This window comes from Abrus precatorius, unplaced genomic scaffold (genome assembly GCF_003935025.1).
Source record: "Abrus precatorius isolate BTA unplaced genomic scaffold, Abrus_2018 Scaffold153, whole genome shotgun sequence".
NCBI lineage: Eukaryota > Viridiplantae > Streptophyta > Magnoliopsida > Fabales > Fabaceae > Abrus > Abrus precatorius.
This window is the reverse complement of record NW_020874351.1, coordinates 831,621-856,884: the sequence shown is the minus strand read 5'-3', so window position 1 is coordinate 856,884 and position 25,264 is coordinate 831,621. Positions and strand designations below refer to the sequence as shown.

The 25,264-nt window shown below is 33.7% G+C and overlaps 3 protein-coding genes across 14 annotated transcripts; 1 reads left to right on the top strand and 2 right to left on the bottom strand.

Moving 5' to 3' along the window:
• The first annotated feature begins 552 nt into the window (after positions 1 to 552).
• Positions 553 to 8,828, top strand: LOC113857112 (protein TOPLESS-like). Of its 3 annotated transcripts, none has more exons than XM_027488854.1 (26): positions 553 to 765; positions 1,163 to 1,299; positions 1,416 to 1,595; positions 1,703 to 1,816; positions 1,895 to 2,053; positions 2,536 to 2,713; positions 2,816 to 2,942; positions 3,066 to 3,175; positions 3,274 to 3,442; positions 3,551 to 3,660; positions 3,772 to 3,841; positions 3,963 to 4,036; positions 4,112 to 4,207; positions 4,287 to 4,382; positions 4,533 to 4,660; positions 4,777 to 5,011; positions 5,098 to 5,259; positions 5,332 to 5,424; positions 5,638 to 5,784; positions 6,457 to 6,567; positions 6,667 to 6,846; positions 6,934 to 7,062; positions 7,135 to 7,230; positions 7,421 to 7,609; positions 7,694 to 7,860; positions 8,204 to 8,828. In XM_027488854.1, the coding sequence occupies exons 2-26, from the start codon at positions 1,220 to 1,222 to the stop codon at positions 8,406 to 8,408; spliced, it is 3,405 nt and encodes a 1,134-aa protein (XP_027344655.1). In that variant the 5' UTR covers positions 553 to 765; positions 1,163 to 1,219; the 3' UTR covers positions 8,409 to 8,828. The 3 variants fall into 3 exon arrangements, with proteins under 3 accessions (XP_027344655.1, XP_027344656.1, XP_027344657.1); XM_027488855.1 differs by lacking the exon at positions 553 to 765 and adding an exon at positions 854 to 1,075 and having other exon boundaries at positions 8,204 to 8,713; XM_027488856.1 differs by lacking the exon at positions 553 to 765 and adding an exon at positions 933 to 1,055.
• A 2,282-nt stretch (positions 8,829 to 11,110) lies between these two features.
• On the bottom strand, positions 11,111 to 20,254 carry LOC113857276 (internalin A). 9 transcript variants are annotated; one of them, XM_027489079.1, is made up of 18 exons: positions 20,126 to 20,222; positions 19,726 to 19,788; positions 19,221 to 19,518; positions 19,019 to 19,147; positions 18,726 to 18,933; positions 17,480 to 17,626; positions 16,881 to 16,955; positions 16,453 to 16,524; positions 15,917 to 15,928; positions 15,723 to 15,794; positions 15,015 to 15,086; positions 14,812 to 14,883; positions 13,943 to 14,014; positions 13,576 to 13,647; positions 13,008 to 13,151; positions 12,861 to 12,932; positions 12,159 to 12,305; positions 11,174 to 11,536 (listed from the first exon to the last, which is right to left on the bottom strand). In XM_027489079.1, the coding sequence occupies exons 3-18, from the start codon at positions 19,413 to 19,415 to the stop codon at positions 11,352 to 11,354; spliced, it is 1,746 nt and encodes a 581-aa protein (XP_027344880.1). In that variant the 5' UTR covers positions 19,416 to 19,518; positions 19,726 to 19,788; positions 20,126 to 20,222; the 3' UTR covers positions 11,174 to 11,351. The 9 variants fall into 9 exon arrangements, with proteins under 9 accessions (XP_027344878.1, XP_027344881.1, XP_027344877.1 ...); XM_027489077.1 differs by lacking the exons at positions 15,917 to 15,928; positions 19,726 to 19,788 and adding an exon at positions 19,588 to 19,652 and having other exon boundaries at positions 11,111 to 11,536; positions 19,221 to 19,395; positions 20,126 to 20,244; XM_027489078.1 differs by lacking the exon at positions 19,726 to 19,788 and having other exon boundaries at positions 20,126 to 20,254.
• Positions 20,255 to 20,949: 695 nt separating this feature from the next.
• LOC113857247 (2-methoxy-6-polyprenyl-1,4-benzoquinol methylase, mitochondrial) lies at positions 20,950 to 24,618 on the bottom strand. Of its 2 annotated transcripts, none has more exons than XM_027489046.1 (9): positions 24,573 to 24,618; positions 24,248 to 24,364; positions 24,028 to 24,154; positions 23,882 to 23,943; positions 22,872 to 23,030; positions 22,617 to 22,761; positions 22,434 to 22,505; positions 21,968 to 22,076; positions 20,950 to 21,261 (listed from the first exon to the last, which is right to left on the bottom strand). In XM_027489046.1, the coding sequence occupies exons 2-9, from the start codon at positions 24,345 to 24,347 to the stop codon at positions 21,160 to 21,162; spliced, it is 876 nt and encodes a 291-aa protein (XP_027344847.1). In that variant the 5' UTR covers positions 24,348 to 24,364; positions 24,573 to 24,618; the 3' UTR covers positions 20,950 to 21,159. The 2 variants fall into 2 exon arrangements, with proteins under 2 accessions (XP_027344847.1, XP_027344846.1); XM_027489045.1 differs by having other exon boundaries at positions 24,248 to 24,445; positions 24,573 to 24,595.
• Positions 24,619 to 25,264: the final 646 nt, after the last annotated feature.

The following is a 25,264-nucleotide window of genomic DNA, read 5'->3' as shown; positions in this document are numbered from 1 at the left end:
CCTAAACATCTCGTATCGCAATCATATCCATGTCACGGGATAAAACGAGGTACCACTTCATCTCGTGTTGGCAGGTTCCGTAATATTTAGCAATTTATAGGGTCAAGCTTCATGGCTTCCTGAAACTTTGTCGTTACCGGGGGGATCGCAACCGAGTAAAAGTCGCTTTCTCAGCATCTATCCGCTCCTTTCCCCTATTCTTCAATCTCCTATAGCCACCGTTAGATTCTCCACATCATCATCTACATAAGCGGAACCTGAACATCTGACGGTGGAGATAATAGACTCTCTGCGATTGCACACCACAGGAATATTGCTCACGGTCTGGAGCTGAAGGACAGCTGTTAGCTCGAGATTCCGAGCCGATTGTTTATAAAAAACCGAAGCCGGCTTAGTGGGCCCCGCAATTAACTGCACTTGTATGATAAGTGCTCTCACTTCAACAATAATCTATCATTCACGAGATAAGTCGTATTGATAAGTAGAACTGCTTATCATCTCCTCTATCTGTCGCCTCGTATATAAAATACGCCTATTTCTGCAAGTTCAAATGACCCCTTTCTCTCTCTATATATATTTTGAAGTTTCTAGAGAGAAAGCGAGTAGATTAGTCCATTTCTGTGAGGAGAGAGAAAGTGGGAGAATCGGAAGATAGAGAGAGAAAGCTTTGGCCTTTTTGGGTGACTCTCTTGTGGGGTGGTTTCATATTCGCATCCTTTGTTTTGTTGTTCCTTCTTTCCCATGTGTGATGTGTTAGCTTTCAAGGTGAGAACTTCTCTCTCTTTCAAGTTTCCGAATCTGTTGCTTTAAAGTCTGTAACTTTTTCTGTTTATTTTTAACTTTTTTTAATTTTAATTTTATTTTTTTTTGGGGTTGACACTTTTGGTTCATGCATCTTAGATTAAAGCTGCTTTCTTGATCGTCTGGGATATATAGATAGAGTCAAATCGTTCTAGTTTTTTCTTCGTTTTTGTTTGGCCACAGAAACCGCATCGATTTTTTTTTTTGAATGTAATTTTGGAAATATGGAAGGTTTTCTTCCATAAATGCTTCTGGTTAGATGATTTCACTGACGGTGTGGATTTCAATTATTAGTATTTTTTATTTTTATTTTTGTGATTTATTTTGCTGACCCTTGTGCAATTTTAATTTTTTTTTGCAGATCTAGTTCACTGTTGCTCATTTTATTGCGTATCTAATCGAAGAGGGAGGGGTTAAGATGTCGTCTCTTAGTAGGGAATTGGTGTTCTTGATCTTGCAGTTTCTGGATGAGGAAAAGTTCAAAGAGACTGTTCACAAGTGGGGCTAGTTTGTTATTTTGTTAGCTTATTTTTGGTATATTTATTGCATTTGTTTTTACCCCATTCATTAATTAACTAATTACTTTTTTTTGTTGTTTTTTTAAAAATTAACAGGCTTGAGCAGGAATCAGGGTTTTTCTTTAATATGAAGTACTTTGAGGATGAAGTGCACAATGGCAATTGGGATGAGGTTGAAAAATACCTCTCTGGTTTCACAAAGGTAGATGATAATAGGTATTCTATGAAGATATTTTTTGAGATAAGGAAGCAGAAGTATCTGGAGGCATTAGATAAGTAAGCTCACAAAAAGTTCATGTTTATGTTTTGTTGTTGACTCTTAGCCATTCTAGTTCTAGGCATCTCGCATACAGCTTCTGTTGAACTGTGTTAAATTTTGATAGGCATGACCGGTCGAAGGCTGTAGAAATATTAGTGAAGGATTTGAAAGTGTTTGCTACATTTAACGAAGAATTGTTCAAGGAAATCACACAGCTTTTGACATTGGAAAACTTTAGGTGCCCATCTAAACTTTTACTCCCGTTTTCGTTGTTGAACTTCTGTAAAATGTAGCTAATGAGATTCTGTTATTGTAGGGAAAATGAACAATTGTCTAAGTATGGCGATACTAAGTCTGCACGAGCAATTATGTTGGTGGAGCTCAAAAAGCTCATTGAAGCAAATCCCCTGTTTCGAGACAAATTGCAATTTCCCAACCTTAAAAACTCAAGGTTACGGACCCTAATCAATCAAAGGTAGTTTCTTTTCCAATTTCTAAGCATACTGATTTCTCAATATTGAACAAAAATTGGTGCTGAACGTGAAAATAGTTTTCTGGTACCTAATGCAATCATTTAGTATCTTTATTTACAATTGATGGAGATCATCTGTCATATTAAAGATTCCTGTGTTTATAACAGTTTATACTTGCATAATGTTATTGTTATCCTATCATTTTGTAATTTCGATTTTTACATTCACAATTTTCTTAATCATTAATAGGGTAGGATAATAGAAGATTAATATCATTAATCTGCATATGCATCTAGTTCAATATGCTGCAATATATGACTGTGCGTTGTCTGTTTTTGTGCATCTTTGCTGTTAAGTTATAGATCATTATGTAGCTATGGTGCTAGGTTTTGCATTGAAGATACTCTTCTGACAATTGATAAGAATTATCTTCTATTAACAAAGAACTTTTTTTCTTTTTTTTCTTTTTTAAAATAAATTACAGCTTAAATTGGCAGCATCAACTTTGCAAGAATCCTAGGTCAAATCCTGATATAAAAACTCTTTTTGTTGATCACTCATGTGGACAACCGAATGGAGCTCGAGCTCCTTCACCTGCTAATAATCCACTACTAGGATCCTTACCAAAGGCAGGGGGATTTCCTCCTCTTGGTGCACATGGGGTGGGTTACTGAACTGATTTGCTATCTTCTTTAGTATTTTGCGTCTGTTATGTTTCGATTCTTATTTTTGGTGCTGGACTTTGCTGTGCTTCTTGTTTACAGCCTTTTCAACCTACTCCAGCACCAGTGCAGACCTCCCTGGCTGGTTGGATGTCAAATCCTACCACTGTTGCACATGCTGCAGTTTCTGGAGGTGGAGCTATAGGTCTCGGTGCTCCATCAATCCCTGGTAATACACTCTTTCACTTTCTTTTAGTCACCAACTCTGTGTAGTTGTAACCTCTTACTTAGATCTTATAGGCGATGTCCAATTTTATCATTGATTTTTAACATGTTTACATTGCCTTGTAAGCTGCTTTGAAGCATCCGAGGACCCCCCCTACTAATCCTTCTGTTGACTACCCATCTGGAGACTCAGATCATGTTGCTAAGAGAACAAGGCCAATGGGAATTTCAGATGAGGTATTTGGACTTCACTTATGGACATATCATTAGCAATTCATAGGTAGGCATATGTAAGCTTTGACCTCATGTTTTCTGGTATTCATCACTTTATGCAGGTGAATCTACCTGTCAATGTGTTGTCAGCAACATTCCCAGGTCATGGTCAACATGGTCAAGCTTTTAATACACCCGATGACATACCTAAGGCTGTTGTGCGAACTCTTAATCAGGGTTCATCTCCTATGAGCATGGATTTTCATCCAGTCCAACAATCTTTACTACTTGGTCTGCTCCTCCTCCATGGTCTTTTAAAAGTGTTGATTTTCTTTTAAGTTGGAAGTATTTGCTATCAAGTTGCCATTTGACTTAGTTTCATCTGATGCAATATTTCAGTTGGTACGAATGTGGGGGAAATTGCCTTGTGGGAGGTGGGTTCTAGGGACCGGTTGGTCTCAAGAAACTTCAAAGTTTGGGATCTTAGTGCATGTTCAATGCCTTTTCAGGTTGTCTCTTTACCTTTACATATATGGATGTTCTTGATAAAATTTTGTGCAGAACCGCAATACTTGTAATTTTGCAATGACTAAAGAGAAAACTAATTAATATCTATTCAGGCTGCTCTTGTCAAAGATCCTGGTGTTTCTGTCAACCGTGTGATTTGGAGTCCTGATGGTGCTTTATTTGGTAAGTTGAGAATTGTTTAATTTTTCAATGTTTGGGTTTGGAATGATGATAATGATAAAATATACACCTTGAGATGTCAACAGAACCGATTAGTAATATCTTGAGTTTGTTTGATGAACAGGGGTTGCTTACTCAAGGCACATTGTTCAGATATACTCTTACCACGGTGGGGATGATATACGACAGCACCTGGAGGTACACACACAAACATATATTCGCATATATACATGTGTATTTTTGTACTTGTTTACTTATGAACCTTTTTTCTAGATTGATGCTCATGTTGGTGGAGTGAATGATCTAGCATTTTCCCACCCAAATAAGCTACTAAGTGTGATAACTTGTGGTGACGATAAGACCATTAAGGTAAGTTTGTCAAAACATGAGTTTGGACTGCTGAAGTGGAGGAGGTGAATATGTTGTTAATTAAATTATGTAATTTAAGGTATGGGATGCTGCTTCGGGTGCAAAGCAGTATACTTTTGAAGGTCATGAAGCTCCTGTTTATTCTGTCTGCCCACATTATAAAGAAAACATTCAGGTACGGATTGACTTCCTTATCGTTGGGGATTGTTTGTTGAGCTTGTTGGCATGATTCCTTCATCTAAGTTAATATAGTACCCCAAGGAGAAGTTCTTTTTCTATTTTCATGGTTGGATTTCTTGCTGATGCACATTGTGTTATGTTGTAGTTCATCTTTTCAACAGCATTAGATGGAAAAATAAAAGCATGGTTGTATGACAATTTGGGATCTCGTGTTGATTATGATGCTCCTGGTCGTTGGTGCACAACCATGGCTTATAGTGCTGATGGTACAAGGTATATATTCTCAACCATGGCTGTGTATCTTGTTGAATCTTGCAGTGTAGCTGAATTATACTTTCTTTTTCATTACTTAATGTTCAAATGTTTTTGGCTATGGCTGTATACTACAGGCTCTTTTCATGTGGGACAAGCAAAGATGGGGAATCCTCTATTGTTGAGTGGAATGAAAGTGAAGGAGCTGTTAAAAGGAGTTATCAAGGATTTCGTAAACGATCTTTGGGTGTTGTGCAATTTGATACTACCAAAAATCGATATTTGGCTGCTGGTGATGATTTCTCCATCAAATTTTGGGATATGGATAGTGTTCAGCTTTTGACAACTGTTGATGCTGATGGAGGTCTCCCTGTAAGTTCATTATTTTACTGTAAATTGGAGAGCTAGCCTCTAGAAGTAGTAGTTGCTTGCTAATTGTTGCCTGATCTAAACTCTAGGCAAGCCCACGTATTCGTTTCAACAAGGATGGAACTCTTTTAGCTGTCTCTGCAAATGAAAATGGAATTAAAATTTTAGCCAATGGAGATGGTATGCGATTGTTGCGTACACTAGAGAATTCTTTATATGATGCATCAAGAGCATCAGAAGCCTTGGCAAAGGTAAACTTATAGATGTTATACTTTCTTCACCTTTTATTGGTAAAATCTAATCTAACACAATGTTTCTAGCAGCCTACAATTAATCCAATTTCTGCTTCTGCCGCCGCCGCAACCAGTGCTGCACTTGCTGAGAGGGCCTCGTCTGTAGTAGCTATTGCAGGAATGGTTCGTGATCTCGTCCTTGTATTAGTGGAACTTGTCATTTATTTGCATGTTACTTCTACCTTTCTTTTTCAATGTTTATTGCTTACTGTGGAACTCTTGTTTAAGAAATGTATTTTCTTCTTCCTCTACCTCTACTGAGAAATAAGAATGATTGTACTTATTGTGATTATTACTGTTTATAAATTTAACTATATGTCAATTTCATCTTGATAGAATGGGGATACCCGAAACTTGGGTGATGTTAAACCTAGAATAAGTGAAGAATCCAATGATAAGTCCAAGATATGGAAGCTCACTGAAATCAGTGAACCATCTCAATGTAGATCCTTGAAGCTACCGGAGAATGTAAGAGTGACCAAGGTATGATATTTTCTTCAAAATTATCATATACCCTCCTATAGAAGTTCTATTAACAAACTCTTATAGCAACTTTATAGAAGTTTTGGTGATTAAATGTAATTATATATCAAACCCATGTAGTCAACTACAATTACCAAGGAAAAGGGTCCGCTTGAGTGAGTGTATCCACCCTTCATTTAATCTAAAAAGCAACACGATCTTAATCACTATATGATTGGATACACCCTTCCTTGCTTACTTTAAAGGAGCCTTTTCCAATTATCTGGTAACACTAGTATCTTACAGACTTACTTAATGCAACTAAGGAGAATTGGGGATTTCTTGCTTCCATTTGCTTTACTTTTGCAGGGAAAGTAGTCCTGTTCTATGTAAAATTTCTTATTAGCCAAACTCGTGATTCCGGTTTGCATTACCATTTAGATAGAACGTGTTTTATGTCTTAATGCATAAATGAGGGTGCTAAAGTAGTCGAGTATGAAATTACCGTACTAATTTTTCATGTAATTTAATGAATCCTTTATCATTTTGTACAAAATTATTTCAATACCTGAATGTGGTAAAAAAATTATAAAATAAGTTATAAAAATGATCGAACAATTGTGACCTTTCTTGCAAGGTTTCTCTGCTTTGACTCCTCTCCCTTAATGAAAATGTTCTGATCTTTCTTGACAGATATCAAGGTTGATATATACAAATTCTGGTGGTGCTATTCTGGCATTAGCTTCAAATGCCATTCACCTGCTCTGGAAATGGCAGCGTAGTGAGCGAAACACATCTGGAAAGGTGTGAGAGCTTGTGTAGTTACTTCACCACCACTATTTTTTATTTAGAAATTGGTAATGGTAATTATGCGCTCTTTGATGTTGATATTTCATCCTGTAGGCCACTGCCACTGTGCAACCTCAGTTGTGGCAACCAACAAGTGGCATCCTGATGTCTAATGACATTGCTGATAGCAATCCTGAGGATGCTGTGCCCTGCTTTGCTTTGTCCAAAAATGACTCGTATGTAATGTCTGCATCAGGAGGGAAGATATCTCTGTTCAATATGATGACTTTTAAGGTAACCTATGAGCCTATTCATTATTCAAGACAATATGGTTTGGAATTATGCTAACTAACTGATTGCAATCTTCTTGGGTAAGTGCAGACAATGACAACTTTCATGCCTCCACCACCTGCGGCAACCTTTCTTGCTTTCCATCCTCAGGATAACAATATTATTGCTATAGGCATGGACGATTCCTCTATTCAAATATATAATGTCCGGGTTGATGAGGTAACAAATCTCTGTACACAGTTTATGCTTGTGTTTTGAGATTTTTGGTGTTAATGCAAAGTTCTTTTGCAGGTTAAAAGTAAACTCAAAGGCCATACTAAAAGAATAACTGGTCTTGCTTTCTCTCATGCATTGAATGTATTAGTTTCATCTGGAGCAGATGCTCAGGTAAGGTGTCTAGTGTAGATCTATCTTCAGAATCTGGCTTTTCTATGATTTAGTTTCACTGAAAGAACTTCCTAGTTTTGAATCCTTAATTGGGTTTTATCAACTATAGGTCCCCTTTTGTTAGTTATACCGAAGGCAATACAATTTTCGTAGTTATGATATGGAGAGCTACTTCCTGTTTGTTATGTAGATTTGTGTCTGGAACACTGATGGATGGGAAAAGCAGAGGTCTAGATTCTTGCAGCTTCCTCCTGGGAGGACACCATCAGCGCAATCAGATACCCGTGTGCAGTTTCATCAGGATCAGTTACAATTCTTGGTTGTGCATGAAACTCAGCTTATCATTTATGAAGCAACAAAACTAGAAGGTCTAAAGCAGGTTAGTTCCTGGAGTTTAATTCAGCATGCTGTGTAAATAAACAATTTCATTTTTTTTTTCTGATATCAATAGCTTCAACTGTAGTGGCTCCCACGAGATTCTGCTGCACCAATATCACATGCAACTTTCTCATGTGATAGCCAGCTGATATATGCCAGCTTTTTAGATGCAACAATCTGTGTATTTAGTGCTTCAAACCTCAGATTACGCTGTCGTATTAATCCTTCTGCTTATCTTCCTGCAAGTGTCAGGTAATCCTTTTGTTTAGAGTTGTGTCAGATGGCACAATACTGGTTCCATGTTATGAATATTTTATTTTATATTTTAACGTGCTACACAACTATTTTCATTTGAGCTTTCTTTTAATGGTTACAGTAAGTATTTATGCAAAAACTGCTGCCAGTATTTGAGGAAGAGACTATAAATTCACAGAAAAATATCTAACAAGCTTTAATCTCTATACTGTATTGGTCTATAATTAATTACTTTTTGAAGCTATCATGCATTATTATAAATTTATAATTTTCTTGTTTTATGTTTTAATCTTTATAACGTGTTTTTTTGTTGAATACTAACATTGTCTTAATGTGGCAGTTCCAACGTGCAACCACTTGTAATCGCGGCACATCCACAAGAACCAAATCAGTTTGCTGTGGGACTGTCAGACGGTGGAGTTCATGTCTTTGAACCCCTTGAGTCTGAAAGCAAGTGGGGGGTGCCTCCTCCTATTGAGAATGGGTCAGCAAGCAATGTGGCAGCTCCTTCAGTTGGACCTTCTTCAGATCAAGCTCAAAGATGATCCATGTCAAGCCTAAGACAAGTTTCTTTTATATACTTGGCTTGATGGGCATTTTAAGAACTAAATCTGTACTTAAGTTAATGCAGGGCACTCTCCAAATCAGTTGATCCATCGTGTTGTACTTAAGTTAATCAAGACAATCACATCATGCCAGACCTCTGGAGCAACTCATTTGGCTGAAGGCCAAAACCTCATTGTAATTTGCCAATAGATGTGAAAAATTCTTTTTAAGTTTAATGCTACAGATGTAGTTCTTTTGAGTACTTAAAAGCTTCTGGCTATTTAATTAGATTGGTTGATCCTAACTTGTGGCCTTTTGTTAGTTCCACATTCCAAATCTTGCATGTAACTTACTATGCTAATATTGTCTTCATCTTACTACTCATCGCTCCCATATTATCTAATATAAATACAGTTTTTAAATGTGCAGCTTGTAACTAGTAGATTTAAATCATATTGGATCAGGATTAAGCGAGTAATCTGCTTTAGTTTTTTTCGTTCTAGATTGCTGGAGTTGTTTCAAATGCTATTGCACGAATACAAATTCAAGAGAATACCTCCTGTGGTTTCTTTACAAGCCATGCTACTCATCCATGAAGGAGATTAAGGAGGCCTATCAAAGTTGAATAAGAATAATTTGTGGTTAGCTTTTAGGAAGACTTGAATTATTCTCATGAGAGTGAATTGTATTTACCTCCTTTGCAAGAACGACTTCAAGAAAAACTTAGGAAATAAGGGACCATTTGTAAAGATTTTTTTTTAAAATGTTAGTAATATATTATTTTTTTAGTGAAACTCTCATGAAATCGACCAATAACAAAATGTGTAAACAAAAGAATGTGTTATTAGTTCAAAGTTCTTTTTATAAAATATTAAAATATTTTTTATTTCTTTATTATTTAAGGAGTTTTCACTCACTTTTTAATTAAATTGCTATTTTTTAAATAAAAAATAGCCACTTAATCTTATTGCATAAAAGAAAAATTGATATTTATTTTACCTCTGTTTCGTGTTTCTTTTCTTTTCTCCATCTACCAAAAAAGAAAGTAGAAGATACCTAAGGACGAAAGACAAAGAACAGTAATTATGTGCTATGTTGAAAAGTTCGGTAGACTTATAGATGCTTTTCCATATGATTTTAAGCATCGTTCCACTCTTCAACCGTTGGCATATAATTTTCTTGGGTCCAAACGAAATTTCAATTTGATTAAATTAATGGATGGCTTTTTCCTCCTATGCTTTTGTCCCGAGGAATCCGCCACGACTGTTGTGGTACTAGTCACTGTATTTTCGTAGACAGTTCAGTCTCTGCAGAACCAACGCTCCAATTTTTGGTTGCAATTTTGATTAAGGTCCATCAATGCTGCATTTCACTCTGGGACCTACTGACCTAAGGTAGGGTCGAATATGATGATTTATTTTCATACAAATTATACAATAGAGATCCACGTTCACAGCTACTGCTACTGTTTTTACTTGTTTGGCACCTACACTGCCAGGGTCCTCGTTCACATCAATTTCAGTTTCTCGAATAATAAAATAGGATCATTGGTAAAATTGTTCACACCCATTGATAACATTAATAAATACTGATGGACTTTAAATTCAATTATATTATGAATTGATATATCAGAATCAGAGATGCTCAAGACAGACGAAATGTCTTTGCTTAAATTTTCTTTTACACGTCAAAGGTGGTGAAATATTGAAGCATGTATGTAAATAAATATTGATTTGGATTCTCTTTCGTTGTTGAATTCTGCGAATATCTGACACAGACAAAAAAAATTATTACTTTTTAAATAAAACTAATGCTTGCTAATCATTTTTTTTAAAACTCAGTTAACTCAAAATCCATTGGAAGCCGAGTCACTAGCCGCTATACTCAACCATCAAGATAAATCCCTGCATGTGACTAAAGACAATCAAAACTCAATTACATCTTCCATTTTTATTTATCTATAAAAAACTAAAAAAGTGTTTCTATTTATCTCTTAATATAAAAGTTTGGAACAGCATTAGTCAATATCTTTGTATTAATATATTTGTTTATATAAAAATTCTAAAAATAATAAAAAAAACATTTACACTGCTTAAATAACTCAAAAGTTAAAAAAATACTAATAAAAGATAAATTTAAAAATTACTAAATAATTTTAACAAGATAATTAAAATTTTAGTATATTTAATTTCTTCTCTATAAAAAATAAATACGAATGAAGATAATATTTAGTCAGTTTGGATATATTTTGGTTCAATATCAATGAAATATAACATTCTTTTGGATACCGTGCAAATAGCTTGCTTTTAAATGTTTCAACAATATGGTATTAAAATAATTATAAAACTTAATTACACTTTTTTTTTAAATAAACGATTTAATTTTACATTTTGTCTTCGTATTTTAACTTATATGTAATTTTATCCCCCTAATTTTAATTCTTCAAATTAATTTTTTTCTAAAATTTTATTTAAATATCTTATATATCTTTTTGTTAATTTATACAGATTAATAATATCGTTTATTTCTCTTAATTAATAGATAAGATTTTGACATATGAAACTTAATTTCAACAATTAAAACTATAAAAATCAAAATCTGACATAGAATATGAAAGATATGTATAATTCAACCAAACAATAATAATAAATTATTTTAGCATCAATAATTTACTTAGAGAGTACAAAATACTGCTCGATAAAAAGTTTAATCACCAAATTTTCATCTTTAAATTTTAAAGACGTAGCAAATACGCCATAGCGTCGTTTTTGTACATAAACAAAAACAAAATAAAAGAGAGCTTCGCACCACAAGCAGAATGACACCATTATTATATAGCTTATGTACAATTTGAGGTTGCCTTTACATGCTTTTCTAACACCGTCAGTACGACTTACATATATATAATATATACATATACACATATTAGAGTGCCACGCTGACTATCCAGGCCGAAAGCTTACCAGATTCGGGAGGTACACTGATTTAAGTTTCTTGATGTCATTTGCTGTCACCTTACAGGATTCCAACGTCAGAGATCTCAAGTTCTTGAGTGTTTTCAAATACTGCAGTCCAGCATTGGTGATGCGAGAATTTGAAACATTCAAAGAAATCAACCCAGTAAGCCCTGAAATTGTGAGCATAAACATGTGAATGACGTGATCACAGATATATAGCTAAACTACAACCACGCAAGTTTCAGAACTCTACTCAATGCAATAAATGCAAACCGTTTGTTTTACATTATTGAAAATACCAATAAAATAATGGAGAAATTTGTTGCAGCTATGATTCTCAGGAATTTGTGTCTAGAGCCTCACTATCAGCTATGGTCCCGCGGTTGGAAATTGCATAATAAGTACCAAGTATTACGTAAAAGAAAACAACAAAAATTAAGATAGCCCCGCTTTTCCTGAAGTAACCATCCAGCACAACATTGGTAACCTAATTTCAGCCTATCTTCCAGCAGACCCAAAAAATTTACATCCCAACTGCAGGAATTAAATCCAATCATCACACATTTTCCAACTAGAAGCTCCTTGAATAGCCAACTAATTGATGCATTTAGGACTTTCATAATCAATCACCCTCTGAAAAGAAAAACATCTCTTCAAGTTTAATCTATAACCCAAGCCTTACGATTTCGTTAGTATATTTTCCAGCAGCTGTTTTCAACTTGATCAAGTGGAAAACAAAGCAAGCAAAATGAGACCACATATCTCTCAGAAAACAAAGGTCTGCTAAAGTACCGGAAATCAACTCCAGGGTTTTGTCAGTAAGGTTGCTGTTTTGTGATAAATTTAAGCATACTAGAGAAGACAGTTCTTTGATATTTTTCACACCAGCATCAGTCAATCCTCCACCGCATATTTCCAAGGACCTCAGGTTCTTAAATTCTGTTTCACAATAAACATAGTTAGCAAACCAATGACTTCAAATTATAACTGACATGGACTCAATCAAAGAACTAACACTAACATGCAATTAATTCTACATAATACAGCTGACCACAAGGGGAATTAAGATTGAATTTGGATCCTATTTTACAAGAGAGGTTCATCAAATTTACTGTGAATATCAGTCGGTAGGTGCATAATCATTTCACACGAGACTAACAAAAATGTTGACTGAGACAGGGAGTTAAAGATGACAACTGCATATTACAATTGTCAAATGGAGATTTAGTGATCAAATTATACTTATACCAAAATCATGAATTTTCAGTAACCTCAGCATCACAAATTAAGATACAAGCATTTTCCAATTACATTTCGGATAAAATTAGGTTCATGCAATTTAACTGTAACAGTTATAACCAGACATTCTTCTATTAGCTATATATAAAAAAGAAACAAAAACAAAAGGCCAAAAACTGTAAGAAAATCATATTGTTGGAAAAAGGTAAAGAATATATCCAAAAATAATTGCATTGTAGGTGAAATATTCCATACTTTTCAAATAGTTTGTCCCAAAATCTGAGATTTGTGCACCGAATAAATCTAGGTCAGTGAGGCCAGTCAAACCTGCACAGCAAATTAAAAAATTATGCATGCAGCAAACCATTCTTGGGATTGTAAATTTTTCATAGGAACACCTACTCGTAAGGTTTTCCAGTCCAGCATCAGTGATTTGGTAAGCATCCAAATTAAGTGACTTCAGAGATGAGAGTCCACACAATTTCCTTAAACTGCTATTACTAACCACGGTAAATGACAGATTTATTTTCTGCAGACAAGACAATCCTACAAGTAGAATAAAATTAATCAAAGAAATACTGTAGTCCATGGTAAATATCTTATGCACATAATACACTTTACATTGTATGAAGCACAATTCAAAGGATATATCTTTCCCTGACAAGTTCTATTCATTACTCAGCAATTAACCAAGTCAAGAGATTAGCATATGAGAATATCAGAAGTTTGCCAGAACATTCAATGTAAAAGGGGATATAGCTAACTTCAACAGAAAGGAATACAACCCAAAACACAGAACTATAGAGAGAGGGAAGTGGTTATAAATGCCCAAATCAGATAACCAAACATAATTTTAGTACCAGAAAGTATCTCTCAAAATGGATGACAAAGCCAAACTCATTTAAGTTAAAGCCAAAGTTCATCCAAAAGTGAACAAACTTTGGAAGTAGTAAGAAATGGCATAACAAACCTGATAAATGCCGTAGCCCATTGCTTCCAACTTCTGTATCAGACAATTCCAAGCAGATCAATTGCTTAAGGCCTAAAAGCATTGTGAAGAAAATATGAGACACACATTCGCTAGGACAGGAATGTGCATTTCCAATGACAAATCACATGCAACACAATCGTTCTTCAAATCAATGATTCATTTGAAGATTGTTGTATTGCATTTTGCCAAGTTACTAATTATGCCAATTTGCAACCAATTATGCCAAGTAGATAATGTGCTAGATTACTTATTTCTTATTTTATTTTTTTAATATCTTAAGGCAACAATTTAATCCAGTGAGTCATCACTAAGAAATAAGGGAAAAAGAGGGAATTCAAATATCTACCAGCCAAATTGACTAATCCTTCATCACCAATTTTGCATGAATCAAGGTTCAAGCTCTCCAACTTTGTCAATCCTGATTGAAAACATGCATCACATTGTTAGATACAATTGTCTTCTTTCAAATATAATGCATATTTCTGTCCTAGCAAACCAACTTTATATTTTTTTCAGTTATATATATTAATAATACATTAACAATCTGCACATAGAAGTTAATATAGTGTTACTATGTAAACCAGTTTTATCAAGAACAGTAGGTGCAAGTAAGATCACTCCATAAGATGGTAAGAAACTAAGAATATTTTTTCAACTAGATATTAGCCAGTCCATATCATTGCTGGAATTGTAGGATTGTTACAAATAGTCATTACATTTGAGCAATGCAATGTGTTCCAAAAGCTGTACAATATAGCCCCAAATGATGACTTAATCAAGTCAGCAGTACTACATGAACAAACAAACTTAAAAGGGTATAGTTGAGACCCACGGAAGATCATAATATTTAAAACAAATAAAATTAAATTTGATTGTGAATAGTTTTCTTTTAATTTACTTTTGAGTTGCATATTTATATAATTTAATAGTTGGGTGACAAAGCTCACTTGGACTGCCACTTAATTTGGAACCACAATTTTAATATACATTTATGGAGAATTTAGCATTTTGCTTTAAATTATTAACCAGATCTTGCAGCCATGGAAAAGGCTGGATTTTTCTCCCTAGCTGCCCAAATGGCATGTAAAACTTGCATTTAGACAGAGAATATATGCGGTTGTCTCTCAACTTAGAGTTTAAAGATGGTTTACATATATAACATATTCACAGTAATCCAGGATGAATAGGCAAATAGAGAGAGAGATTTGAAATAACCTTTCAAGTGAACTAAACATGTATCTGTAATGACATTAAATCCCAAGTTTAATACTTTCAAATTTTCCAGTCCTGTAGAAAAAAGGTTAATGTTACAAATGTAAGGCTTCAATAATTTTTATGGTGTCAAATAGTAAAACAAAATGTGTATAATATATAATTACAGCCTGAAAGAAGTGGCTATACAATTCTGAACCACTTACGGGAAAACTTTTCGCATCCACTGTTAGAAAGATTACATCTATTTAGATTCAAGTTTGACAGCGCAGGAAGCTCTGGCAGAAAACATAATATCATCAAATCAAAACTTCAATGGATGTTTCAGGTTCATTAAATCATTATAGACTAGAAAGACATGATTAAATTACACTTTCTGCATTTAACAAGGTTCACTGATAATAATAAAACTAATAGCAGTTGGTTCAACATAATATGTGCATTAAGCTGAAATATTTTCTGATTGAATGATTCAGGCAGACACATAATATTAAAACCTCAAAAATACTGAATAAACCAGAAAGATGAATACACTGTTGTCATTGCTGGAATTAGGGTTCCTACCCATTACTCTCCCACCTGAGACAACTAAATTCAAAATAAGTCATTTAAGTCTTTCAAAGTTCGGAATCACATTCCAACACCTGAAGTTTTTTCTTTTTAAAGTTTCACAATTAGTATACTTTTCTTGATCAAATCACAATCTGCATGGAGTGATATGCTCAAGGCATCCTAATAAACATAAAACTCAGCTTCAATCAAGGAGGAGAAGAAGAGCAAGCTTAAAGCATTCATGGCTGAATAAGACAATAACCAAGAGATTATATCCTAGCAAATAGTTAGCGCTAGCAAGCCATAATATAACCATATCAAGACTAATAGAATAAGCATGAAAGTCTTAAAAGGAATTCAACCTGCAAGAGAATCTAAGCATGCAGCTGTGACAAGGCACCCTTCCAAATTTAACAAGACAAGCTTTCGTAACCCTGAACCAAGACAAAATTGAGAATAAATGAGACATGCATGAATGTAAAATGATGAAATCAAAATTTCCTTTTAACTGGTAAGCTCAGGCACTTGTACATCAGCACTAGGAAGTACACTCAACTGCACAACTTCTCTACTAACCAATTTAACAAGATCAACTTTAAAAGGATATTTGACAAATTATTACATCATAAAAAAATAGATTTGCTATAAATGAATTTTTAAAAAAGCATTCTGGCTTATACACAATTGGAGTCTACATTTAAAAATTGAAGCACAACTAAAATAGGATATCTAACTGAAATTAATAAAAAAGGAACTTAATTGATCTTCAAAATCAGACAAATCTTTAAAAAAGATTAGTTGATTTTGCACACATTACTATACATTCCTGTAAAGCTTTTTATCTATAACTTAGTTCAATAAAATCTTGTTACATACAAATGAAAATACTTCGAAGATGAAAATGCTAGATTGAATCTAATTGTTTCAAGCTTCACTCTTCCAAAAGAGAAATGTATCAACAAGAAGGATTATTACAGATATATATAAAATTTTCAGAATACAAAAACATGTAATAAGAGTACCAGCAATAAAATAATCATATAATCCCTATTGCTCTCAAATGTCACAATAATGAAAGGCATGGCACAATACCTTTCAGAAAGCTGATGCCAAAATCAGTGACTTTACTGGATGAAATCTCTAGACTTTTCAGGCTTGCAAGCTCTGGAAGTAAATTGAATTAGATAAATTGTACTGTTGATTATTGAACCATATGTCTAATAAGATGGAAATGATTAGTGATCACTTCTATAAACACAAAGGCAAACTGACAATTACATGTTGTCAAATACAGCTGTTGACATGTTCTTTCTAGAGATATAAAACAATTCATAGACTTCCACTAAGGTAAATAAACTTGGGTAGAATATGTGCAGTTCCTTAAATAGAGGATACCAATAATCAGAACAGGAACTACTCTGTAGTGGAAACACACTAATTGCATAAAAGAAAATTTAGACAATTAATCTTAGGAAAAATTTTCAGCAACTGTGATCAAAAGGAAGCAAGATGAAATAAACCTGATAGAGGCTTCATATCAGAATCTGTTATGCAGTTACACCACTTTATATTGAGAGATTCCAGCTTGGTCAAACCTGAAAATTTTGGACCAAATCATTGGATTCAAGCTATATGGAAATCAATTATGTATGGCTGTTCATGCAACTTGCTACAGTGACACAGATACTGTAATAGAATTCCTTCAATCTTTTACTATCCTCTTATGAGTGTTTTTGCTTAGTTACATAGTAGATCCTGTATCACTACTATAATTGTAAGTGAAAAAGACCTTATATTAGGAAAAAGTGAGGTCATTTATTGATTACTGTATAAAGTCAAAAAGTAGCTCAAAAAATATTACTCCATTTGGGTGCTCTGTAAATTGCATTCCACTTCATTATCAACACAATGTCAATTGAAAGTTGAAATAACTAACAACTGTGATAGACAAAATACATCACCATGGGATATATTAGCTCCCTCAAGAACTAAATAAGTTTAGCAGCAAGAAAATGCAATCATTTTCTTAGTGTTCTATAATAACTGGGGTAGCTGAAGTACACCAAAGAATATTGGTTAGTAAAGCTCAATTTCACACAAAATTAATCTCAGAGCCAACCTTGAAGATGAACAAGGCCTCCATGAATCCCAGGACATCTCTCCAAATCCAACTTGACCAAGTTAACAAGACCAGAAAAGGCACTCATGCCTTGAGCAGATATTGAATCATTTCTTCTAAAACTCAAACTTGTTAAGTTTGACAGACCTGGAATATTTTATTAGAGTTGTTATAAATCTTCAGTAAAAGCAATTTATGGACAAAGCTTCTAGACAGAAGTAATTTCACAAGAATATTAATATGGTGATATGGAAGACACCTGGCTGAGGAAAATTTGGAAAATGTTATGTTATGAGGCAAAAAGACTAAGGAAGATGGCTGAGGTAAACGGAAATAATGATATGCAGCCTTTTATACATAAATGCATAAAAATCACTTCATCCTCACTATGCAGAATTCATTATGTCAAATTGGAGTAATATTTAAGTGGGTCTTAGAAGTCATTCCTTTCTCTACAAGAAACCTCAATGGCAGGAAAATAATTAGGTAGATGATCAGCATAAGATTTTCATATGCACATTTTTCAATATTAACTAAAAAGTAAATTAAAAATATGGGTGCCAATAGGAAATCAATTTGCCAAAAGTAGAGAAATCTAAAAAATTTCCAGTTTGGAGAATTAACCAGCCCAAGTGATTAATGATATTTAATATAATTAATGACTAAATACATATTTAATTGATCTCTTTGGATGACCAATGTTCTTAAATTTAAAATCATTTACCAAGAATTTCTTTTTGAAATTTTCTCAAAAAAATTCTATGAACATTAAAAAAGATATGGAAGATATTAACTTCTAAGGCTGATTTTTAGCAACTAAAAGTGATATTTTTTTATTGAAAAAATATTTATTGCATTGAGAATATAAAAATGTAATAAATGTCTTCTCTTTAAATAAATTTATTACTTTTAAATGCTTAAAATTAGCCCTAATGTCTAATGTTAATAAACCAAAAGAGATACTTTTATGATTTGGCAGCATGAGTATGCTGGACTGACTTTCAATAAGTTATCATGTAGAGTGAAAAATAAGGCAATATGTACACCCATTTCCACACTAATGATTAGACACAATTTTCCCAAGGAATGGTAGCAAAATATTTTTATTCCTTTTTGAGATGAACAAATTGTATAAGAAAGATAGCAAAGGACTAACAACCAAGTGCAAATATGGGAAATAAATGAATAATTGCAAATGCATAGAGTGTGATTCCTTAACAGACACAAACATGAAAAGAAAGAATACCAGTGATACACTCTAGTCCATGATCTGAAATTTGGTCACAGTAATTTAGATTTAAGGAAATGAGACTTTCACAGTCTTTGAGGTAAGTCAGCCCAAAATCAGTGACATCAGACCCTGAAAGATCTACAGAAAGTAAAGATGAACCCTGGGATGAGATGACATCCATCCAAGCATCATTAACACCATCATATTCTCCCAAGTAAAGATCCTGTCAAAAAAGAGATATAAGCTCTAACCCTTTAGACCAACGACACATGATTAACCAGGTTCATAATTGATTTAAAATGATTTACCTGGAGAGCACAATCTCGAAAAGCTTCAAGGGAAGTACTGGTAAGACGTCGAGAGTAAACCAGATTATTAAAAATTAGCTGACTTATATCCCTTGGCAGCATAGAAAGTGTGTTATATTTATCAATATCCTGTTGGAAAACGATTGCAGTGGATCAAAACATAAAGAATCTGGACAAATCAAACTTTATCTTTAAACAATACCTCATTTATTTTCTGGATGCACAAGTCCAATAGTGATGGACATTCTCCTTTTCGCAAGTGAAAATCTACAGCTGGATAAGAAAAAGAGGATGTCCACCATTTCAAGCTCCCACATTTGCAATATTTTCGTGATAGTCCTCTGGTAAGACTATCTTCATTATCCTGCTCTTGCTTCCTAGAACACGCTCCCCCCATCCAGGAAATATTCTCGTAATCAATATATATAATAAAAATTGCAGCAGAACACTAGTGTAATCCATTCAATAACCAAAAACGAATATATGCAACCAACTTCACCCTGTTAAAAAAAATAATAATAACAATAAAATAAGACACAGGTGTATAAGTGAATAACTTTCCAGCTTACTTGAATATGCAGGAATCGACTTCTCTAGAAACCAGTAACAGTTCTATTTGCAACATCAACCTCATCTAAAAAACAAAAAATAAAAACCGCCAAATCAACTAAAAAATTATCAGCAACCACGCCATAATCAGCACTTACCATTTTTGTCTCAACGAAAGCAATACTCCACAGTCCACAGCATATTTCTTTTAACATATATAACTACCAGCGTATGAAGGAAAAAGTCAAATGCATATGAAACAAGCCATAAGCGTTAAAAATAATCCATACATGCATCTACCAAACAAAAAGCAGGAAAAAATAAATTACGAGTAGAAATTACAGTTAATAATAATAATAATAATAATAATAATAATAATAATAAAAACTAGAAGCAACGGCATAGTAACTCATTACAAGCGATGATCGAACCACAGAGACACCAGAATCACGGATTTTCTTCAAACAAGGTATTCAGAGAGTAAAAAAGAAAAACAGAAATAGAAGGCGTTTGTAACGAAAACAAAGGAAGAAGAAAATAGCTCGGAAGTAACCGTACCCTGACATGATCGATGATGAGTTCGATCGGTAGAAGATGGAAAACGAAGAAGGAGCGAAGCTAAGCGATCGGCGAGTGGCTCGTCTTTCAGGTGAAGTTGAAAACATGGGAGTGAGTGCGAGAAAAAAGAGTGGTGGTTGGGGAATGGCTTATAACCGAGCCTCTGTCCGAACCAACAATCGGAAGACACGTGGCGAGTAGGGTAGGTTTAGAAGAGGTGGGATTCTCTTGACTTTATCCATTTGGAAGAGCAGATGGGACCCACTTCGGTTGCCTTGCGAACTTAGTGCACGCAATGTAGCAATCTTTGCCCCCATTTGTTTAATCATCACGTTATTGCGCGTTATCATTACTTGTGGTTGCATTTATTAATTAACAATCATGCCATCACTTGTATTGCATGTTGTATTACACTCTCTACTTTCACCTTATCTAAGCATATATATCCTTTACGCTATTGCAAGAAACAATCCATCAAATTTAAAATGGTATCATTGATGGATTGTATTCTTTTAAAATAATTCTGAAACCTTTGAGTGATTATGTAAACATGTAATTACTGATAGTTACTAATAGATTAATTCCAGTAGTTACTCCTTTTATTCAAAATAAAAATAACAGATATCAATAAAAAATGAAAGATAATCAAAATGGTTATTATACGTAAAATAAATTCCATTTCAGTATATCTTAATGGGTTGTTTTTTCTTTTTTGAAATAAAAAGAAAAACGGTTGATCATATGACAATCTAAGTATGAAACCAACATGTGTATTAATAAAACAACTTAATTTTCGGTAAAAAAGAATTTAATATTATTCTTATGAGAGGCATATATACATGTTTCGAGAAAATTTGTTAAAGTCCCGGTAAAAGAATTGGAAACACCAAATCTAACGGCAGAAATTACAGTACACATTCTAAGAAACTCTCCTCTCCTAGTTCTAACAATATCAAACTTGATCTTCATGCCCGTAGACGGTCGAGAAAAATGCATGAATTATTACATAATTGAGAGTAAAGCTCATAAATATGTCAAATTTTTAGCCCTGAATGGATGGCAACCACTCCCCCAACTAGATTCTCATACTCAACTTTCTGGAACCCTGCATCCGCAATCATCGACGCAAATTTTTCCTGCAATCCATCAATTACAATAGATTGATCAACACAATAAGAAAACACAGATTGATGATAACTTAGACACACACTACTTCAAATCAGAATTTTCATTTCTCATCAGAGAAGTTTCTGTACAAGCATACATAAGCAAATTTCCAACATCTATAGATATAAAATAAAATATCCACCAAGGTAGAAAACAGACCGATATTGGTGAGTAAAAAAAATTGGGACTAGATTTTTTTCATATTCAATGTTTTAATTGGCTTTATGATTGACAGGATAAAGGGTGGTTGTAAATTCTGTAGTCAATTATAGCTTTTAGTAAAATGTTATAGCATAATAGTTACTCCTACCAAATTGTCCACCCAAGCGGTTCCTTATTGGGCTGAATGCAGGAGACTAAGGAGCTATTAGCAACACCTTAATAACCAAAGCCACTAATTGCTTCCTACTCTCAGGTTTCAATTAAATCATAAATAACACAGGAGATGGTCAGCATCGACCGTTTAGCCTTAGGACAAATCTTCCTCACTCAAAACTCCGTTCAAATTCAAACCTCTCACCGACATAATTGAAAGGGGTGACAATAAACTGTAATTAGCAATCTTGGGAATCACAAATAGGTCTGTTCTCAAAAGCAAGCACTGTCGTTCCTTTTTTCCTAGCCATAAAGAGGTAAAAAATATGGATAGCTATCAAATGATGGAAGTATGATAACCTGTGAGGGGAAACGCCGGATACTCTCAACTAAGTACTGATAGGATTCCCGGTCACCAGCTACCAGCCCTCCCATGTATGGAATAACTGAGAAAGAATAATAGTCATACCTGCAAGAGAAGATGAGTAAACATTAAATTGAAATTTAATTATGTAGCTCATCGGTCAGTTTGGTCAGCAAGGAATACCTGTATTTTTTATGGTATCTCTTCACTCTTAACATTTATTCATGGCTGGTTCAAAGGAGCTTTTATTTTCAATGTAAACTTAGATTGTGTTATATGACAAAGGTATTCAAATTAAAGGGTCAGATATTTATCACTGCACTATACTTCAGTTACATTTTTTTGTCAAATGTGATTAGAATGCATATAATCAGTCATTCAGTCTCCAACTCTCCATATTCTATCTCAAATGTCAACCACCTATATGTATCAGTCTTGCAAAATAAAGCAAATGATACTTACAATTCTTTAAATATAGGAATACCAACATGGCTCAGTTCAAGGCAAAGGAATCTGCCTCCTGGTTTCAATACCCTGTTAAAGAAACAATAAATATTGACAGTGATTCACCACACATTTTAATTCATTGCCATCAGCAGCTAGGCGTACAAGTTACTGCAATCCCTTTAAAAAGAGAATACTTACCTATGAGCTTCACTAAGCACTTTCTCTATGTGTGTAACATTCCTTATCCCAAATGCAATAGTGTAACCATCCATTGAATCGTTTTTGAAACTCAAGCTTTCAGCATTTCCCTCTACCCATACAAGGGAACCATCTTCACCAAAACCTATTATAATAAACAGAAAATATTCATTCCTAAGAGATGAAGACATGTTGAACAAAAATCCTTATGAAAGGTTGAACTAATTGATGACATTTTAGGGCATTCTCATTTACCCTTCTCGAAGGCACGCTGTTTGCCAACATTTAGCATATTAGGGTTAATGTCACATACATATATCCGAGTTTCTTCCTCTACAGTATCATTAAAAACACGTCTGAGTTCTCTCTGCTTAACTCTGTTTATGTTCTCCAAGATTCTAAAAGCAACATCTCCTGTAACATACCAAAATTTAGGCTTGATATAAAAACCCTTGATCACATGCAGCAGCAGCATCACTTTAATTGCTGAGAATATTACTGAGGAGAAGCAAGCTTTATACAAAACACAAATACATTCCACAACTATATTCCTTTAAAGAAACTTAAATATACATGAAGCACATACAACCTACTTTTACACAAGTTAAAATCCCACCCAATGGACATGACAATGCCTAACCATTGTTCAACTCATATACACCTTATGAGTTCTACATCCCAGCAACAATATATGAACAATAACATAACCCCCAATTAAATATTTAAATAAACAACAGCTTCTCATGATCCAAGTACTCAGATGTGCAACAACAAAAACATCAGACACTAACCATTAGGTATTCAAAAGTGGAACCATTCGCTCCAAATTAAAGGTTTTACAAAAGATATAGCTAGATGAACCAGCAAACTTGATGCAAGTGGAGAATTTGTTTTGTCAAACAAGTAGCTCATGAACCAAAACATATTTCTTAACCAATCCACAATTCCTTAACTTCTTTCAGGCACGTCACATATTTTTTCGAACTACATCTATTTAGGTCCAGTTTAGGTAAACTTTTAAAAAAGTCCTCATATGAAAAAAAGTTAATATAAAAAATAAATAAAACTTCTTTCATAAGTTAAAAACAATATCTTCTCAAATTTTAGAGAAGTTAAATGAGGGAGTTTTCTTAAAACATAAAGAAGCATTATGTAACTTATGAGAGAAATTTTATTTATTTTTTATACTGAATTTTTTTTCCCTCCACATTACAATCTTCTAAAGCCTGTATAGCAGTAAAAAACACAGTGAGAAAGGAGCAGACCTGTGCCACCAGCCACATCAAGATGCTTCATTCCAGGAAATGGATTCAGCTTGGAAACGAGCCTGAGCAGAAAACACAGAATCACCCCAAGTCCAACAGAAATAGCAATAAGAACGAAACGATTACAGAATGAAATGTAATGTAACCTATCCTTCCACAATCTATGCAATCCAGCACTCATCAGGTCATTCATGACATCGTAGTTCGAAGCAACGCTTGTAAACACATCACCAACCATGCGTGCTTTTTCATCTTCGTTCACTTGTTTGAATCCTAAACGGTAAAACGAGATAAAGCATTGATTTGACATGACATTATTATTTTGAATAATGAATTGAGAATTGAATGGGGAGAGAGAAAACGAACCAAAACTTGTGGCGTGAGAATGTAGAAGCCTGGAAGTGGGAGATAACAGAGGGAAGAGTTTATTCCGCAACTGTCTAGTTAGTGTTCCCAAAGCCATCATTGCTCAGTGCTGGCACACTCAAATTCAATCACAACCAAACACACAGATACAGATTAGAGAGTCAGCGAGAGGAACGAATTCGGGTTTTGCAGATTCGCCTGTAATTTGTGTTCTAATTTTGAAAATTATAAAATCCCAACAAAAACTTAATTAAAGTATTATAATTTTATACTATGGGTTTATGTAATTGGATCACGTTCGTTTGGGTCCAGTTAGACGAATTACCCGACCCATGAACACTGTTGGGTCAAAAATTCCTATAGAGTATGAATCACTATTCTAATCTAATTATGAGTGATAATTTCTTTTTAAAATTTAAATTTAATTTTATTACTAGAATGTAATCCCGTGGGTTGCACAAGTTAAATTTAATAAAAAATATCTTTAATTTTATAAAAAATATATATTAAAAAAATAAATTATATCAATATAAATTATACTATTTTTATAAAATTAATAATTTTTTATAAAATATAATTTTTATCAATTTGACTATTAAATTATAACTATCTATTATACTAATTATGCATGAAAAAATTTGATAAAATTAAATAGTTATAAAAACATAATTAAAAAAACTTTATTTTTATGTACAGATATTTCAATTTTTGTTTGAATTATTAATTTAATAAAATATGTTAACAGCAGTGAACATATTCGACAATATAATTTTGTAGCTTATTAGGTGATGTTCTGATTGAACGTTGATTTTTCAATGGTTTTTATATAGAATAAGAGAGCTACGAGATAAACAATGAAGGTTTCGGACCAAAAGTTACTTCAATGTTTGTCAATATTTGACGTCATGATAAATAATGCACGAATTGAGACAATTTTAAGTTAAGAAAGTGTTTAAAATATGCATTGCATCTTACAAGGTACAGACAAAATTGAGGATAAAATTGATTAATTAACTC